This window comes from Rhea pennata, chromosome 5 (genome assembly GCF_028389875.1).
Source record: "Rhea pennata isolate bPtePen1 chromosome 5, bPtePen1.pri, whole genome shotgun sequence".
Taxonomy (NCBI): domain Eukaryota; kingdom Metazoa; phylum Chordata; class Aves; order Rheiformes; family Rheidae; genus Rhea; species Rhea pennata.
The window spans coordinates 14,073,647-14,094,031 of record NC_084667.1 but is presented as its reverse complement, the minus strand read 5'-3'; the positions used below and the strand labels follow the sequence as shown (position 1 = coordinate 14,094,031).

General features: G+C 37.1%; 1 protein-coding gene across 4 annotated transcripts in view; it reads right to left on the bottom strand.

The window, feature by feature from the left end:
* Window positions 1–20,385, bottom strand: part of SIPA1L1 (signal induced proliferation associated 1 like 1) — a 210,270-nt gene that overhangs the window by 37,315 nt on the left and 152,570 nt on the right. For 3 of the 4 annotated variants that reach the window (XM_062576476.1, XM_062576479.1, XM_062576477.1), the window contains 5 exons: window positions 14,018–14,121; window positions 13,217–13,374; window positions 8,880–9,456; window positions 7,486–7,760; window positions 3,720–3,998 (listed from right to left, as the gene is read on the bottom strand). In XM_062576476.1, the coding sequence (XP_062432460.1) occupies window positions 3,720–3,998; window positions 7,486–7,760; window positions 8,880–9,456; window positions 13,217–13,374; window positions 14,018–14,121 (1,393 nt within the window). The remainder of the gene's footprint in view (window positions 1–3,719; window positions 3,999–7,485; window positions 7,761–8,879; window positions 9,457–13,216; window positions 13,375–14,017; window positions 14,122–20,385) is intronic. The other variant, XM_062576478.1, reaches the window with a different exon arrangement.

The window sequence follows — 20,385 nt, the reverse complement described above, 5'->3', positions numbered from 1 at the left end:
TCAACTTACGACATTTAAGTTTCTCAGCTGCCATGTCCTTTAAAATACATAATCTCAAACTATCCTGCTATTTGTTCCTTAGTGGTGGATGATATCAGTTATCCCCATCACTGCTTCTTGCTAATTCAACAAAAAACACAGCCAACAGGCAAAAGTGTAGAATAACAAAAGCCAGCTTCAATCTCAAAGCAATAAAGTATTAAAATCAGTCAAACTATCAGCAGCTCTTAACTAAGGCTAGGCACTGAGGAAACGCAAATGAAAGGTAATGACAGCTAGACCATGACCAAAGATTAAAATGCAAATTACAGCTATATCATAGTATTGAAATTAATTATTGATGTTCATCTTCATAGGTAAATTTCCAGCCCCACTGACAAGTTGGGCAGTACCTTCATTTTGACAGCAAAAGACAAATGGCACTAAGCAAATATAGGTTCTCTATCCAGCTTTCCTCAAGAGCCACAACTGCAGCCCACAGTCCTTCTGTAATTTTCCTCCTGGGTTCTCTTGACAGACAGTTGACAGAAATAAGTCAAAAGCAGTAGAAGGATATGCTGTTTTCTATGAAAACAAAACTATTGTTTGTAAAGCTGGTGAGAATCTGGATTCTTATTAGTAGGGCATTACTACCCTGATTAAGAAGAAAAACGAACCAGCTCTGGGGTTGGACATCACTGCAAGGACGTTAGGGAGGGGACCCCCACATCCTGACAAATCACTGCCAGTGGGCCACGAGCAAATGTCAACTGAAATAATAAAATGTTTTGAAAATATAATGTAGAAGAGGACTGGAAAGTTCACAATGAACAGCTACCTTGAAAGCTAAAGAAAATGCAAATCTATGCTGGACTAACGTCACTAATACTAATGGTCTTCCAGTGATCCACGAAGAACTTGCATATTTTGAGCTAGAGGAATATCTGAAATCATACTTTCTGCTGTAGAACTACACATCCTGCTATTTTAAATCCTTCTCGAATTCCAGTTCAATTCATATGACAGCTTCTTGTCCACAGCTGAGATAAACCCTCTTGATACTGTTCCCTTCTTCTTACACCTTCATCATCACTAGAAAATTCCAAGAAAATCACAAACTACACTAGAAAAATTCCTGTTCAATCTTCTTTTTCAATTTTATCTTTTTTTCCTAAAGCCTCTCAAAATTGCACTACAGAATGTAGCAATTTCAGATATAACAAGGCCATGAATACAATTATGCCAACTAATGAGCTTTTAGTGGGTCACAGGGACCACCAAGAGAGATTCTTGCATCCATATTATCACGGCACCCCATGCCCTTAATTTCTCCAAATAACTGAGTTGACCAAAGAGTAAATCATAGGAAGTGAAATAGAGTACTGTTTCTGTTATTTAAATCAGAAAAAATACAAGGAATGTGCAAATGTTCCAGTATCTCTGATATGTGATCTTTACTCTTTGGAAAGTAGGAAAGTCAGTGCTGAAAAATTAAACCAGACAGTTGTTAAATGGCTACAAAAATCTCAGCTTTGTTGACTTCAGAATTTGCACAATAAGAATGGTAGTATCTGAGCTTCCTAAAATGCAAATCTTTCCTTTCTCATACAGGGAAAAGACAAACAATAGCCTTTGAGTGAGCTTATTGCCTTTTTTAAGGTATTTCTTTAAAATGAAAACAAATGTATTTTTCTTCGTTGTAACTGGAAAAAATTTAACCTTCTACAGCTGCTGTTATATTTAAACTTGATCCAGCCAAGACTAATGTGTTTAGCAGACTAGAAAGATAAGAAAGATGACAGATATGTTTCAGACTTCGAAAAAAGAATTCCCCAACAAACTGAAAAGCTACTATGGTACTACACAGTTGAAGATGAGAAGACTCAATAGAAACCTTTTTCAATAAAAAAAACATTTAAAAGAACATCTAGAGGAATACAACTAAATGCTTTGAAAACGAAGGAAATGGAAAGTTAAAGTTTCACTTTTTGAAAACAAACATTGAGTATATGGAAACGTAGTTTTCACTTTGCTAAACATTTGTCATGCCACAATCTCCCTACAGAAGAATCTAGTGACTGGATAAATCTGATAAATCTTGCACGCTTTAGTTGCGCTGTGTTGCCCACATGGATTTTTATGTGCAAGGAAAACACAGTGAAGAATATCGCTTCCTGCAGTAGAGTCTAAACAATGCAGCAGCACGAACGATGGGACGACGACAACAACCACCCAGGACTCTAGACAAAGCTGCTTTGTTCATACGACAGAGAGAGGGAAGTATATGGAAAATGCAGTAAGTGAATTGAATCTGATTTTCTGCCTCTCCCCAAAGCTTTGCCCAGGTACCACTAGGCTTTCTATACTTGCAGAGATAGATTCTACACCACTGCAGACTGTAAAAATCAACTCCTGTTCCTTCAAACTCAGCATCTGCCCGTCTTCAGCTGTAATACGCACGTATGGCCTAAAGCCATGCAATTTTTAGTTTGATCCAAATATACCATTAGAACTGGTCCAAACCGTTAACAGTTTGGTCCAAATATACCATTAGAGAGCCCATTATGTCCCATGTCTCACTGCCTTCTGCAGCCTTCTTCACAGAAGGCCTTGTCAGAAAAAGAACCTTATAAGCACTTTCAGTGTTGCAAATTTTCTGCTAATGGCAGTTTTAACTGCATAGCACTCGAGCTAACACTGTCTTACAAACTCTGAGAGGGGCAGAGGTGCAGCACTGAATCTACTGCACTCCCCAAGAGCTGCTGGTGTGCATTCATTTCATGCAAAACTGCACGCTTTGAGCCAAAACACAGCTCTGATCAGTTTAAGTGCAGAATTAAGATACTGTCCAATGGCCACAGAAGAGAAGTAAGAAAACAGGGTGATTACTAACTAATTACTACTTGTTAACAAGGTGGCCTACACAGAAATTTCAGCTTGGTAATTTTCTGGTCTTGGCTGTACTGTCTTCTACATGCCTCCTCATCCCACTCCCCAGTTCTCTGGGATATGAAAAATGCTTTGACTTGATTCATTATGACTCTAAATTTTCTATTATATGCCTGTCTTATTTCCACTGTCTTGTATTTTTAAAAGCATGCTCAGAATCCGTCTAGAGCTTTTTTTTTAAAAAAGAAATTATCCAAAACAAGAGCTATTGTCCTAGCTTGTTTCCCTAAACACATCTCTTTGTAAACCTAGAGACACTGACAGATTTGTGCAGATAACCAAAACAATGACAGTGCACTTCAGCACTAACAAACACATCTTGTTCAATAAAGAGTGAAAATATTGTGACAGGATATGCCTGATACCTTTATTTTAATAATAATTACTCTTTCATTTAAAAAAAGAAAAAAAGAAAGGCAAGCTTTAAGCTATCTGTTCTCTAGCCTGAAAACTGAAAGAATAAGTCTACTTTCTGCACTGGTCAGAATCCTTTGCTAAACACACTGTTATATACTTCTGCCTCAAGGGTTTTTAATTTAAACTCATTTAAAAGTTTAATAACAATTCAGCAAAACATATCCTAACAATCAAATAATACTTCATTTTCTGGTTAGTCATGCCAGGTAAGTTATTTCCTTTCGGCTTATGTTTCACTCATATTCACAGCACCTTTTGCCTAATTATAAACAAGATAAAAAGCAGTCTTCAGATGCTTAAATAAATTTATTGTGCTTTGTTCTAGAGAGGATTCTGAGAAGCAATGAAAAGCTATTTGTGAAGAACGTACAAACCTCCGGCTCTCCAATGGGCGCCCATCACTAGAGATGCTTCGGGGGATGTTGGCTGCTCGTTCCGGTGGGGGCATTTTCCCTTCTCCTTTCCCCGCGCCAATCCTAGATGTAACTGGACTCTGTATCTGGGATGGTACCTGTGCCACATGAGGTCCTTGTCCTTTGTTTGCATTTCTCTGCCATTTGTTATTATTTCTGAAGGGAAATTTGAATTCATATGGCACTCCTTCATTCACTTTGTATTCCATGACTGGCATGCGGTAGTTTTCTGAAGAACTTCTGGAAAGAAAAAAAAATTAAGGTGCTGCTATACAAAGCAAAATATACTGAAAGGCACTGGTAAGCAATGCTCCAGGATATAGCTAATCCCATTTAACACATTCTGCTGCCTCCACTTTGTGGCAATGAATGTATAAACCGTAACAAAGTCAATAAAGTCATCTTATGAGGCTATAAAAGACCAGATGAGCTACCTTCTACAATTCTATTTTAAGAAGAAAACAAAATGTCCCCCCAAACTCAATCTGAAGACTACTTTATACAGTCAAACACAGCAAAAATTAAGGAATTCAAACACAAGGCATCCTGAGATTCTGTGCTAGACAGTATATTCAACGAATGCTGGAGTGAATCAGCTCCAAAATGGCTAATCCTGTACTATTGTGCAAAACAAATAATAGAAGGGAAATGCTACAAAATTTAACAAAATAGATGAAAATTTGAACTAATATAGGACTCAGGTTCAAATTAACTGAAAATTTTATCAACATGCTTCATTTTCAAACATCTTAGAATTCTGCAGCATCTTGGTTGATAAATCCCTACTTTATGAAAATTAAAGATTGGCTAGAAATCACAAACACCAAAGCCAAAAGTTGCCTTTTGCTTCATGAAGATGTGCAGGAATAGGTTAATATAAAAACTAGCCAGTTTAAACTGGACTTAAGCTAATGCAGTCAATGTAAGATGCAGGGAGAACTTCCACAAACATTGCAAAAGTTACATCATTTTAAGATTACATGACAATTTTGGTATTTCTTTTGAAAAACACAAATACTTTTTTGAATGAAATTTCTATCGTGATTACTTTGTTCATCCACCCACATCATTATCTAATGGGAAAGGAAAGAATGCCATGCCCCGTAAGCAACTGGTGCAAAATTTTTTCCTTTCAACTCTTTCTGAGCAATTACACAGCATTGAGAATTATCAGTATCTTTTTCTAGTTAAAATACAAAACATTGTCATCTGGCTATGCTGACGTTAGCAAGTTGTAAAGTCTAACGACAGTAGATGCATAGAATGAAACAGTTGGTAAGGAAGTCTTGCTGTCTGCACTGTACAAATTTTAGGGTTTAGCTTTAGCCCAACTCTAGTCTCGTCCTGGGATTACACTAGCAGCTGGAATGTATTAGGTGTGCTTCTGAAGCACACCTGGGTTAGCCTCATCTGAAAGGAAATCAGTTTGTGCACCCCAAACTCTTATGTGAACCACCGCATGGAAAATGTGAATGATCAGATTTTTTTGAAGCCCTTTTATGATCTATAGTGTTGATACAGGAGCAACCTCCTTGCTCCCTTCTTATTTTTGTCTCTACTGTTCTTTCCCTAGTCATTAGATATTTAGTAATTTGGATTTCCTTTTAAGACATAATAATTACAGTTTAAGAATCAAGAATGCACAATTCCCTCTCTTCTGTGTCCTGTGTTCAAGGTCAGCAATCAGTCCACTGAATGAGTTCAGTAATAACACTTTAATGACTATCTTTTAAAAAAAGATAACACCTTAAGGAAGTCTGCCTCTGCACAGCAGACTAGATCATAACTCTTGAGTATCTGGACTTATTTTGCATCTGCTACTGACCTTGCACACGACTGTTCATATATCATTTTATCCAAATGCACCTCTAATTTTCTCCTACTTTTTATCAATCCATTTATTAGGATAGGAACTGTTCCTCATGAGTGCACTACACTGAGCAGAATAGACCATCATCTTAGTCAGTTGATGCAACAGAAATACTAAATGACCTCCTGAGAACACAGTTAAAGGACTCCAATTTTGGAAAATTATTTGCCAAAAGAAAAATTGTTTTGTACAAACAGAAATTGCCTCGTGCAAAGATTTAAGCCATGTCTTTAGTAATATACATAGGGCAGTTACAAATTCAAGACAATTGCTAAACCTTAATGATTTTGGATACAGCAGGCAGGATAAACTGTTGCTTTAAGAAATTTTAAAATTGGGTAATAAACTAATATGAGCATTAGCTTGCTACAGGACAACAAACCCACTGATGCCGAGTACTGTATTTCAATAAATGCAGTGATTTCTCTTCCTGCTGTGAATATGGATAAACCAAAGCTAAGCCTGCCTTTGGCTGTACTTAATTTTTAGTTCAGAAATAATAGGATCTGTGCTTTCCACACAGATTTTTGTGTTCTAATCCTTCTGCTTTGATTGCAGCTGAACTTTCCATTTGCTTAGGCTGCTAAATACTGTACAAAAGCTTTTCAAATACCTCATGGATGACCTTATGTCACTGCTCATTTTAATCCCTGACATGTATTCAATTTTCCACTGACAACTGAGGGACAATCAAAATTCCTTTTCTCTCTGCTCCTATATTTTGCTGCCAGTTGTAAAATGGGTTAATATAAGAGTAAAAACAAGTAGAAGTAAAAATAAATAGATTTCTCTAAGTTTTATGCAAGTAAAAGGTCTCTGCTTGGAGACAATTTCATAGCAACATAATAAATATTCATTTGAGTTTCATTCCAACCTTAACTATATAAAAGGGTATCTTCTATCCCTATAAAGATACTGCATGATTGGAAAATAGCAGTGTAACACTGTCTCTGTCTCTTATTGTAAAGAACACATTGAACTTTGATAACTGCACTTGTTTCTTCTTGGCAAATCTAGCATAAACCTTGAGCTAGCCCCTCGGCATATTTATTCTATTAAAGATAATTCCATTTTTTTCGCATACCATTTTTGAGAAATTAGTAGATGTTGTTCGGAATACAGAAATCAGATTCAGTGATGTGGCTGAATGCTGCAGACAAGTGCACAGAGGGGAGCAGTAAAACTTATAAAAAAAACTTTAGATAATAGGCACTCAGCAAAAAAAAAAAAAATAAAGCATGTTAATGTTTAGTTGTGATCAGGCTACATTTAAAATCTATGAAAGCAGTAACAGCTGACACAAGCCTCAGGCTTAATAAGGATCAGAAGTGATAGGGAGGCAACAAAATCTACTTCTGAGCAAAGAAGAATTGTAATTTGCAGCAATTTTCCTGGACATACATACTGTTGATAGAGTCTACTAATTTACAAAAAGAGAAGAGCATGTGTCTACTCACAGCTTTCAGGAATTAACATCCACAGACATTATGAATTAACAAGTGGGAAAAAGCAGGGTGGAAAACGTACAAATATTTTTGATGCATCACAAATGCACTCTTCTCAAATAAAAGTTGTTCAGTTTCCACTTGGAGTTTAAATGATACCTGAGGTTCTTTATGTATTTTTCCCAAACTGCTATATTCCTTGAATATTTCGTGGAGCCTGACATGTGAATATTGGCAGTTTGTGCTACCATCTCCTTTTACTAACAATACTGGACACTATATTGTAATTATGCCATGTTTTGGGGGGAAGTCAACGTTTAATTTGGGATGTGTGTGTGTGTGGGGGGGGGGGTTGTTTGTTTTTTTAAAATCAAGATACAATTTCTGACCACAGGTAACTACTATATGATACCTGCGTGGTGTGCAGTCCTCATACGGAGGGATGATGACAACCTTCACCGTTACCGATGTTCTCAGGAGGTCAATCATTTGTTCATGGCTCAGAGTGGCTACAGCCACCTTGCAAATTTCCACCAGCCGGCTACCCTGTCGTAGCCCTGCCTGCCACGCATAGCCATAGGGTTCAACATCTGCCACAATGCCTTCATAGTTTACGTGGAAACCAAGCTGACCCAGTCCATTCCTACGCAGAGTCATCTCCACTGTTTCGCAGCCTTTAGTCACAAGCTGCGAATTGAAATGAAAAGAGAGTTTAATGCACTGAGATACACGTAGTGGCAATAAAGATTTGAGGACTACATGCTTGTACAAAAGAAAACCAGCCCCAAAGCCAAGGGTGGGACAAGATCAAGGAAAATATATCCCAGTCTTTGGTACACAATGAGCTGAAAGAATCCCTTCACTCAACTAGTATTTTGTATTAGCATCTGCTTATGCTAGCTTTGCCTTACACTTTTTACTGAATTCACAGAAATTTTATAAGAAACATGAAAACACACAGCAGAGAAGCACAAGGGAGTTACACAAGCATATCTACTTAATCTTCAATTTACACTTTATTAACAAAACAACTATACTAGTTTTCTACCCATTTCAGTAAACTGCAACATTTTACTTTCAGTAAAATGGTGGCATGCAGGTACTCAACTCAGGAGACTGGAGTCTCTACCAACTCTTCTGTGTACCATGAGCAAGAACGCAGTCAAAAGTGGCTTAAAGAACGTATTTTACCCCCTTTCCTGGTCACTCATTATACAACTACTGTTGTAAAATTAGATAAAAATAGTAAGACTTGACATATTCCTTCATGATTAATTAGATAAAAAATGAACATAGGCAGATGTTTTATGGACAGATAATATGATTCACCACACTTCTAGCTCTTTTCATCATATACGGGTGAGAGAATATCTGAAGGCTGCAATAAGGATTGTGATTGCACCCTGCTGACAAAATGATAAAGCCAGTTTCAAAGATAGTACAGCCTCATTTGAAACAAGACACAGCAAGCATATACAACAACCACCCAACAAAACAAGTAAGGTGATACTTCAGTATTTATTATGGGAGCAATTTATGCATTCGAAGGCACTGCATTATTATTATTATTAAGACATCTTTGATGCATGCATGATCAGCTGAGGTTGGCTGATATCTGATAAACATCAAAGCAATACTGACTTTTAGAAGTCAGTACTGCTGACAGAAGGCCAGGAAAGTCCTTATAGATTTAACGATACATAATTAGAATAACTGTAGACACCCCAAGCTTTACTGAAGCCTTAACTTCAGTAAGTGGGAGAAGAAAACAAAGAAGGAGACCCAAACAAGAGAATACATTCTAACCTCCAGTCTTTTGACGATCTCTTTGATATCATCGATGTTGCTGATGAAGCTCTCCAAAGAAACACATTCACCCCTCTCATAGAATATTTTGATATTTGTATCCGTTGAAGTCCACCCTATCACATCTCGGCAGGAACAATTGAACACCACGCTTTTTGTGTCCTGTTCAATGAGGACTACAAACTCATTAGAGATCCCAAGGAGACAGTCTATTTCCATACCCTTGCTGTAGTCTTTTGCGTGGACACTCCATACAATAGCACCAGAACTATAGATCTCTGCTCCTGGATACGGTTTGGACTTTTCTTTCTTTTTTGAAGCAAGTGAGATGAAGGGGAACTTGCCAGAAGGGTCAATCGGTGTGTTGGTGACATTCTTCTCTGCCAAGTCTTTTAAATACTCTTGACGGGTCCTGGTGGCCATTGCACGGAACTTTTCTGATTTATGAGCAGCATTCTCTGCATTAATGACTTTGGCTAGTAAAAAGTCCCTGAACACATTTGATTTGGGAAAGGTGACACCTTTTGGGATAGGTGGTCCAAAGGATGGTACATCTCTGGATCTTGTCACAGCGACACTGGAAGAAACAGGGCAGTAAGAAAAAAAGCGGAGTATTTCATAGTATATGAATATAACAGTTTTTGAATAAAAATGCAGTCTCTCCCTCAATTTTCCTCTCCTTTTTTCAGCAATATGCCTTTTTAATCTTGCCAGGGTGGAGACTATGTCCCCCACACTGTATGAACAGAAGGCCTATTACTTTTGCATCTGAGAATTTTCTGAGCCATCCTCAGCAGCACAACTTAAAGAGAACTTCAAATGCAAAATCTCGGTTTTGGTAAAGTAATCATTCACATAGTGTAGTTCTGATTTTTTTTGTTTGTTTTTTAATATAACCAGACCATTTCTGATTCATCTCATTACACAATGGCTAGCATATAAGCTAGCTTCCTAGTGCTGAAAGACTCATCTGAAAGCAATGCCAAGTGTATGAAATGAAAAATACAAGAAATGCAGATAAAACGGACACATTAAAATGATAAATACGTTGAAGTCATCTCACAAGGCCATCTTCATTGTGAAGGTCAGCTTCTGGTGACCAAACACACAAATATGTCACACTACTCATCAAGTTTTAAATTTTTGGATCAAAAACCACACTACCCGATACTGTACTGCTTCTATTAGTGGCATGCAAGGAATGTATTTACTTCCTCACTGGGCAAAATTAGGTGCGCAAAACAGCTCAAAAAAATTAGAAATAAGAAATTTCTTATAAGCTTGAAGATATATATTAGAAATAGACGCTTTTTCAACTCTTTCTTTTAGTTTTCGTATGAAGTGAAGGACTGACCACACGTTGCCCTTAGGCATTGCTGCAAGCCTAGCTGTTCTCCCTGGCCAGCTCCTGTCTGATTCAGAGCAGCTGAGAACTGAGCAGCATCACTGAAAACTAAGCACTCTGGTCCTCTGCTATTCACTCTGGTCTGTCATAAGCTGAGATCACCAACCGTACTGCCACAGTTGTGACAAGAACTGCCCCTGATATGGTTCAAATTTGATTTACCACGTATCCATAACTAGATCTTGAAAGAAGGTCAGAAAAAACATTATTTTGGACGAAACTTCACAGCAATGGAGTTTTATAAAGAAAAATAAGATGGAAATGCTTATTTCCAGCACACTGCAAATGTACGTGGTGGTTCAACTGGAATGCTAATTGGTATTATTTTTATATTTTATTCTGACCTGACTCCTTAGCCCTAATTAAGAGAAATTCCCTAAAATCATTAACTGATATTGCAGAAACACTAGTAAAGCTCTGGCAGGAAAAACCAACTATAAAGCCACACAAATCCTTAACTATCTCTTCTGTTTTTTTTTTTTTTTTTTTTTTTATCTTATTTACTAGCAATTGATTTCAAAGATAGTGTGTCGTGTTTTCTTCAAAATGTATGCCAATATAGCTATAATTTTGCAACAGGGGGTGCTACATCTCTCGATCATCTTCAGCGGCCCTGGAGAGTCTATCTATTAAGAGACAGAAGCATCAGAGTTAAACACAATTACAATTAAAAAATACTGGTGAAATTTTGTTTGATTACGTTTTCAACATCATGAACTATGGGGATAAGAATTTAATTTTTAACATATGCTAGAGAAGTTTAAAAAGTGAATGATGCTGACAGAGAATCCAGACATTTTAAAGATTGTTTATCTTAGATGGGAGGGAGAATCACTGGCCACGACAGTGCTTGATTTTCTTCCTTTTATGTAGCTTTCAATATAAATTCCAGTATGATTTTTTGCTATATGGCTTCCTGTTTTGTCTAGAATCATGAATCTGTGAAACTGTTCCAAATAATTCAGTGAAGAAAAGAGGTCAAACTTACTTTGAAAAGCCTCCTAAAAAAACTTTTCATAATGGAATTCTATAAATTTAAAGCAAGTGTTGGTACTGAGAGGGAGGGGGAAGAGTGGGAGAGGAGGGGATTTTAAGCTTAAGGACAGTACACAGAGCACACAATGTTCTGGCAGACTCCGGTGGCCAATCTGTATGGATAGAGCAGCAGGATTGGGACCTAGCACCTAGTCAGTTCTGGAGTGAATATTGCCACTTCTGCAATTCTCTTCCCCCGCCCCTTCCCTTAAAATCTAAGCCTGCAGGGTCACCAAAGCTCAAGTTCTCAGATACTTTTTTGCACAAATAAAAATCAGTAAGGCTCATACTTGGGACAGAAATCTTGAAAGATAAAAAACAAAAGACTCAGAAGCCTGAAGGCAAGAAGTAGAACTCTGAGATACTGTGTTTGTTTAAATTTATTTTAGTAAAGTTTAAATTTATTTTAGTAACCTCTACCATGCTTTTTAAAAGGAAGAGATTCAATAAGGATTCAAGTAATCTAAAATAATAACTGGAAACAGATCTTTGTGTTAATTATACACAAATTCAAATGGAAAATATATCTGTATTCCTGATGAAGTATTTCCTACTTTCCCTCCAAATTCAGTTTCTCTACAGAGTAAGAGCTGAAACACATACCTAAAAGTTTAAGTATAAGCTGTGTCCGGATGAAATAAGCAGTAGAGTTTGTTTTTATAAGTACAACACAAAAATGAGACACATAAGCAAACTTTAGAAACCCTAAACAACCTCTCAAATACTGAAACTGCTTACGGCTCCTGATTTCTGCATTTTCAGGATGCAGAAACATACTCTGCAGATACAAAAACCCTAGCTAGGCTATATAATGCCAAGAAGCCCTTAAAACGGACAGCAACATAAACACTGTCTGCTCCAGGAAATTTTAATATATGTAAAGTTTAACACTGACTGGTACAGAAAGCACAGTGTGAGGAAGTTTTGCCAAGAAAAAAAAAAGGCACACCTTTGCTACTTATTTGAAAAACAAGTATCTATCATCCTAAGGAGGCTGGAATCAACAGCCTTAGCTCTTCTAAGTGCCGAATTAAACATTACAGGGAACACTTGTATTTCAGTTAGGACAATTTAATTCTAAAGCTACTTCAGTTCAAGGTAACTACTGTAAATTCATTAAATTGTCATTTCATATTCTAAATTAAAAAAGCAAACTTCTAAGAGTTTAAGTGATCAACAAATATTTTTAAATAAACATACTCTAAGAGTTTAAAATACAACTAGAGTAAAACGTTTTCATCTTAAAAAAGTGTAACTCAAAAATGCTGATCCCCCACACTTTCAGTTTGTTATAAAATTTACATTAAGTACGAATCTCATTTTGCAGTTCTGTAATTCTTCATCTTATTATCAGTTAGCATTTTCTGTTATTAGCTCATTAACTTTAAGGTCACACTAAGGTTTTTTGCTGTATGGTGCTCTGAATATTCATTTTTGAACAGAAAAAATAAGACATTTCAGACAAAATATTACAAGGAACTTCTTTCAGAGAAGTGTCTTCTTTCTAAAGAGTTAGCCGTACTTATTCCCAGTCTTCAATCCATAAACTTAGATTATTTGAAGAAAAATGAATTCATAAAAATCAAAATATCAGTACTTTTCTAGAATACTGTTATGAAGAGAATAAAAAGGAAAGTGAGAATGGAATTTAAAAATTATTCTACAATGCCTGATCACAGACAGATATTAAAAGCATTAACTTCACCACTGCTGCATTTACTTTATGTGCTCATGTGTTGGGTTTTTTTTCCCCCCAAAGAATGTTCTAAATTCACATGTCCCAAGATCCCTTCTACCCCAGTCTTTCATCACATTGCCCTCCTGAGAGCTGAGAAACATGGATTACATCCGCATTTCTGCACCGCTCCATGCTTTCTGTCACACGAGCGGTAGCTACCTGTAGCAGACGCTGTCAGTACAGGGGTTGTGCACTCTCACGATGACAAAGACATGCTGGAAGTGGGACCGAATGTTCTTTGGGCTGAACGGTTGCGCTCCAGGCTCCTGGAAAACTATTGTCACGATATCATTTCCAATATGTCGTTTTCTCAGAAGCTATAACAGAAAGGAAAAAAAAAAAAAAAAAAGAAAAAAAAAGAAAAAGGAGGGAGATGCATAAGTTGAAATACAATCTTTTACAATACAATTTCACAAATTTTCACTTTTCTTTCAATTATTTTTCTCTCATTATCAAATACTATTGTTCAATCTCTTAATCTAAATGACAATTCAAAGCTGAAAGCCAAAATACACGAGGATTTATATGATAAATAGCAGAGTATTAGTTACCTAATAAATTTGCTAGGAAAAGATTTTCTCAAAAACAACAAAAACACTGAAAAACCTGCTAGTATGTAATCAGTCATCAATCAGTGATGCACAAAGCTGGAAAACATTTATCGTTTTGCACATTTTTACAAGCCAGAGGCAAGTTTATTTCAAGTTGAAACTAGTCACCATTGTCCTGTAATAAATTTCTTACAGCCTTCTTTCACTAAATCCAAGACTGCAGCACAAGAGAAAGATAAATTAAAAAAATACTCTAAGATTTAGGCTACCAAAGCTAAAAAGCATGCTATGCTATCTTTTATCGTGTTTTCCTTGCTAGTAACAAATGAAAGTTGTAGTAATTATTCAATAGCTTAACTACTTGTGAGATGAAGAAAATAAAATTCTAAATAGATATGGTCCATCTTACCTGTTGCTTGTTGTTTGGAGTATACGGCAACATTGTAGAAACATGGAACATGATTTCATAGTCCTTGTATGTTGTATATAGAGAGTGAGTACCAGTTGAATCAGCTTCAGTTAAAGAGGGAAAAAAGAAGATGTAAACATTGCTATTTTTAAAATATTTTAAAAAACAATGTTTCATTACTATCGAAGACAAACATTAGGTAAGATGATAATTCCTACTCATCATTGATCCTAGCTTAAATGACAGTAAGTTAAAACTTACGCAGAATTTAATCACCTGCAAAAAAAAAAAAAAAAAAAAAAAAGACAACTCACACAGAGGGTACATAAAATTTTGTAGAAGTACTTTTGTAAATGATGAACTTCCTAGTGATAGGGAATTTCTACTAGAACATTCAGAGGAGAGTGTATCTGAGCATGAAAAATGTCAAACACAAAGAAATTCGCACATACAAACGTGTGTGCGTGCGTGCGTATAGCGTGTAAAAAATATACACACACACTTGCACGTACATAATATTGAAATCTACAGTAATGTAATAAAATAGTAAAAAGTACTCCAAACAGTAGACGTATTAACTTAGACGACACAGCTGAGTAGAAGTTTCCTAACGGCACGTTGCTGCTTTGTGCTAAGGCAATAAACCAGCCTGAATTCACTTTGCACACCGGGGAGGGCTTGCGTGGTTAAGATGTTCCATGCCTGTTAATTCATTTCTACTTTTTTTTTTTTTTTTTAATACCTCTTTCTCTTAATTTCTACAGCTAAAAATGTTTCCTTGTTCTTTTGTTTGGGGGGACAGGAGGGGAGAGGGGAAGAAGGTGAGGAAGGGAAAAAAGCAAATCCAGCTCTGAGAAAATTCATCAAAAAAAAGAAGTTTGAGTTCTAAGAAGTCACAGGAATGGAAAAGTAAGTTCACAGAGCAGAAAGCTAAAACAAAGGGAACGAACCAACTGCCAGCTTGCAACATAACTCAAAATATGGTATACGGTGCCCTTGGAAGAAGTCTTTCTTTGGAAACAGTATTTAATAGACATTGATATTCTAGAAAAAATGGACGAGTAGCAAGATGGCATAGTTTACAGGCACCGTTCAATATCTTAGGCTAATCAGAATGAAACCGAAGCGTAAGGAATGTGGGAAGGAGTTAGAAAGGAGGGTGGACAGAAACTGGGAATGAATGTCATGATTCTACACACAACAAAATACTGATACATATATAATACACAATATATAAAAGAACAAAATGGGTTCCTTTAAACATAAGGACTCTAAATTAACTGTAATGAAGTCAGATAAAACCTTCACTAAAACCAGTGCTTAATGGAAAGAAGAAACCAAAAACCTAAACAGGATGTTAGCATGCTTACGGATTATGATGGAAAAAGCCCACAATAATGACATTATAGTGCTGTATTGGTATATTAAGCAAAGGTACTCTCACCTGCTTTGGGTTCTGGTCACCCTATTTTAAAAGTTATAGAAGAAATAGATCCAGATAGATCCAGAAACAGGCCACAAAAATAATTACAAGTGGATGGTGGGACTTCCAAGTGGACAGAAAGTGATAAAAACTAAGATTATGAAGTATAGAAAGAAAAAAAAAAAAAAAAAGAAGAGGGGCCATTATTAAAGTTTACAAAGTGTTGGTTGAAGGCAACACGATTACAGACAAATTGGGAACTTGTTTTTACTCTTTCTGTCTAAAAAAAGATCTTGAAAAATGTTCCACTAAATTAAGAAGCAGTATGTTTGAAGCTGAAATAGTAAATATATGCCATTAAATTTAACTGCTGTCCTCAGTTCAAAAAGCCAGTTTTCAAACAGAATGGAAAAAGTAACTAGATCTATATATGGCAAAAAGCATTCCAGTTATTTACAGTTATATAAATATGATACTTTATTACACAATCCCAAATATTTTTAGCAATATTCTTTAAAGATCTGTTTAATATTATTCCTCAGCATAATTTACCAGCATAGATACCAAGTTGCAAAGAAATAACAGCCCTAAAATTTGTGAGGCATTCACAGTACCATAAATGTACAATATTTCTCCATCTAAAATTTAGCTATAGTTATGAGAAGAGATTTTAGTTTTTTTATCACACTGGGAATAATAAAATAAGGCTAACACTGCAATCAACGAGAACTGCAACTTCATCCATAAAATGAAACACAGCAGCTTCTACACTGCAAGTGTAAGATGTTGCATTTTCAATTCACCTATACCTAACAAAAAGGAAAGACATGAAAAAAATTATGAAATTTTATGAATTTTATGAAAAAAATCTCCGTAAATGATTCAAAAGAAATTAGGTTCTCTTTTCCAATGCTCAACATCTCTGCTATGAAAACCTAGCTAAACGCCAAATACATTCTTTTTAATGCTAATTGCAACAGCACAAAAGCTGAAGTGGAATCATTTTATTTTGCACTCAGTTCACAGAAGCTTGTATCATTGGCCTGAATGCTATAATGAATGCTGAAGGAGGCGGATGTACCTAAACATCAACATACTCCTCACTGGCTTTTTTTCTGTCCAGCTGCAAACATGCTAATTTGTACATCTTCCTTGACTAACAGAGCATACGAGTGCTGTAAGAAATTGGAAAAGAGGGGAGTGGGAAGAAGATGGGGCCCTCAAAAAGAGAGGGCTACTTATAGCACCATTTAACAACAGTGAAATAGAAAATTATGCCACAAAAATTGTAAGAGTAGAAAATCCAACTCATGCAATGTTTATAAAGAAAGCATGTTACAGGGAACTGTAGGAAAACAAAATTAAACAACACTGGGTGGGAGAAAGACTAACCACCAGTTATAAGGTTAAAAAATACCCCTATTAAAAAATATCATGTGGTTTATTTTCTAGTTTTTCCTAGTTATTTGCCCAAGTTCAGTATCTGTCAGACTTACTAAACCTACTTCCTTCTTCTGTTACACACTAGATTTTTTTAAATCTATTTAATATATTGTGTTGTTTTTATATTCTTCTAATGTCTTAACCAAAAAGTCATGCAGTATAAAAATTTTATCCAGAAATGTACCATTACCACCTAAGCTTATAATTTCAAATAGATTCTCCAAAAAAACCAGTGCCAGTTTATCTGCTTTTTTTCCAGCACCACCCACTCTATCCCTTTGCTGGACATCTATCTCAGGCTGCCAGGCCTGGCATTATGCAACCGATCTCACTTACAAATTTATAAAACCAAGAAATACGACTGAGTGAGGGGAAGGAAAACAAAGCCAGTGGTATAACTGAAAAATAAAAGAAAATGACTAAAGTTGCAATGTTAGAGAGAACTGTGCTGTTTATTTCTTTAAAGTGATGCCTGTAAAATTCCTAGCAACCACGGGACAGATGACATTTTCAAGCTCTACTTCCTATCCAAAGACTGCAGGCTGCCGGAGATAGACTGCTTCCCCTGTGGTAATTCTATAAATACACAAACAAACTTTAAAAGTAGCAGTTCTTCACAACAGTTGCACTGGCAGAGATCCAGAGCTAAAGTCCTTGAAGGATTACTATTCCAACATATATTTAAATAGGCTTTCCCTTAATAAGATGCATAAGATTCCCTCTTCTAAAAATTGGCTCTGTTACAGATACTTACCAATTAGGCCCTTAATTCTAATAATTCCTAGGAACGATAACTGTTCTGAAACACTTCTTTGCCATAGTGATTTTACTTTTCCAAGTGTGCATAAAATACAAATATCTAACCTTGTGAAAACTCTGCACAGAACATATACAAACCAGCTTCCTTCCACATCCTTCATCCTGTCTTACCTCACGCACCTGCTTTCTGTTGCCTGTAAAATACAGTCAAAGGTACGGAAAGCTAGCAAATCCGCCTGCGTTATAGCTCTGACCTTTCGTGCAGGTTAATAAACAGACATTCGCTTTAAGAGCATCCTTGCATTCAACTGTGCTGACGCTGAACAGGATTTTTCACTCCGGAAGCAGTTTCCTGAGTAATGAGACCGAAGAAGCCATGCCATGACGGTGGTCTCTAGCAACAGAAGAGCACGCAGCTGCAAACGGCAGGAGAGTTTCCCAGCTGTGCACCTGTACATACCTCAGCTGCCTAAACAAAATCCAACAGACCCGAATCTTGATGAAAAACCACCACTTCCCCACAGCCCAGGCCTTTCTGCGTGAGGTTTAGCATTTTGCCTACCAAAATGCGGCCTTATTTTTTCACTTTCAAGATGAAGTAGCACAGCAGGAACAACCACTCTTCAGTCTCCTCTCCGGTACAGAACGCAGATGTCCCTGAGACACAACAGCAGTAGGAAAAATGGAAACGGTTTGGAACAAATATGGGCTAAATGCTTCTCAACACACACTGCTACTCACGAGCGCACGGTAAAGCGCACCTCTTCTGTCGGCGGCCCCGCGGCGAGCAGCAGGCTGCGCGTGCTCACGACCGCAGGATAGCAAGACCCCGGCTGGTACAGAGAACCAGCAAAGGGCTCACACATCTATTTACATTTCACCATAAACTTCAGCAATACACCTAAATAAAGATCTTTCACCTAGTAAAAGATCGCTCCATGATAAAACCTAATTTTATGCGCATTCCTGCGTACTTCATAGGTGTCCTTACGCAGTCCGGTGAGCCTCGCGCAGCTTTCTGTACCGTTCCCAGAGACGGGTTTCTGAGAACGTCCATCAACGAACGCTATAGCCAAAGAGTTTTGCTTTTGTTTCCTCCTTCTTTGTGCTGCTTCCTCTGAACAGTAATGTCAGCTTAAAGTATTCATTCAGTCACAGCAACCCAAAAATCCACTGCGCTCAGTTTCTAGTAAAAGTCAGACACAGTCAGCCAAGTTGAAATTTCTGATTTCTAATCCCTATCCCTGTAGTACATGCAACAATGTTTTCTGAATGTAGTTATCCAACGAGTCTAGTGTTGTGCCCCCAAAACTTTATCTTCTCTTTCACCGCTGTCAATTCAGGCTTCGCACAGTGGAAACGAAAACACAGTGCTATCAAGACCAACTACAGAAGCGGTTTTTCCTTGTTCAGAGTTGGTGCTAACTAAACACGCTTCGTAAGAACTCACGGCTGCTGCGTGCTCGGCGCGTTTCCCCAGCGACCCTGCAGACAGCGCACCCCAACAGATCTCCGGCAACCCAGGTGTTCCTGCAGCTCCACCGATGAGTTTCTACAGGTACGAGCTTGCGAACCTCGACTGAACAAAACTCCGGGAGCACCTCGTAACAAACAGCTCCTGCCTGGAGCATCCCCCCTTCCTTCTGATCACAATAAACACCTCATGTCAAAGCCTCTCTTGATTTCGTATTCTTTTAGATATAAAATGGAGCTGATAGGTGTACTGGGTGCATACCCAGTTTGAGGAGAAAAAAAGGGAAAGAGAGAAAAAAGAAGGAAAACAAGGAAAACAAGGAAAACAAGGAAAACAAGGAAAACAAGGAAAACAAGGAAAACAAGGAAAAAGAAAAAAAAAAGAAAGAAAAAAAGAAAAAAGACATGCCAGTTCTCAACACAGCTTTATCACAAGAGGACAAACCTTGGAATCAGGACAGATCAGTTCAGATAAAAGTTTACATACATGTCCATTCAACCGGTGTTACATTTTAGTACAAGAGAACACCAAAACCTGAAAAAATTCTTTCCTAAACTCAGAAGCAACATGAAGGAATTAAAAAATAAATAAATAAAAATCAGCAGACAATTCTATTGTTAAGGAGAAAATCTCAAACAAGTACATATGACACGGTTACAGTTTTCACAGGTTTATCTGATCAGATGTATCAAATCTCAAGCACAAAGCATCACCTGCTAGAAATCAAGCGTGCATGGACTGTCACAAGGAAAAGGTTTTTTTTCAGATGTTTTACAAAACGAAACCAAAAGAAAGAGAACACAGTATTTTGCCTTAACTATTGAAGGCAACAGGGAGGCCCTAAGTATCAAACCACAAGCCATGAAAAGAAGTAGTAGTATTTTCTGTTTTTCACATCCTTTGATTTTTGACATAGTTTTTGTAACTGGTAAAGCACAGCATTGGAGTTGCAAAAAAGGAAAATCTAACCCTGGAATATATTGCATAATGTATCTGCAGTAAAGACAGGACTGTGTCACAGAAAGGCACTGTCTGGATCCCACCTGGAACACTGTAATCCCAGCCACGAGTATTAGAGAGACCAAACTCAAACTGGGACTGGTGCAGAGGACAGCTACCAGGTAACACTGCACATTTTGGGGAGAAATAGGGAATTCCGCATTTCTCATAAAACAAAGAGAACGGGCTTAAGGTTAGCATCACAAAAGCATAGAGGGGGCATGACTACAATGTGTAGATGCACTCAAGCAAGTAAATACAACGGAGGGA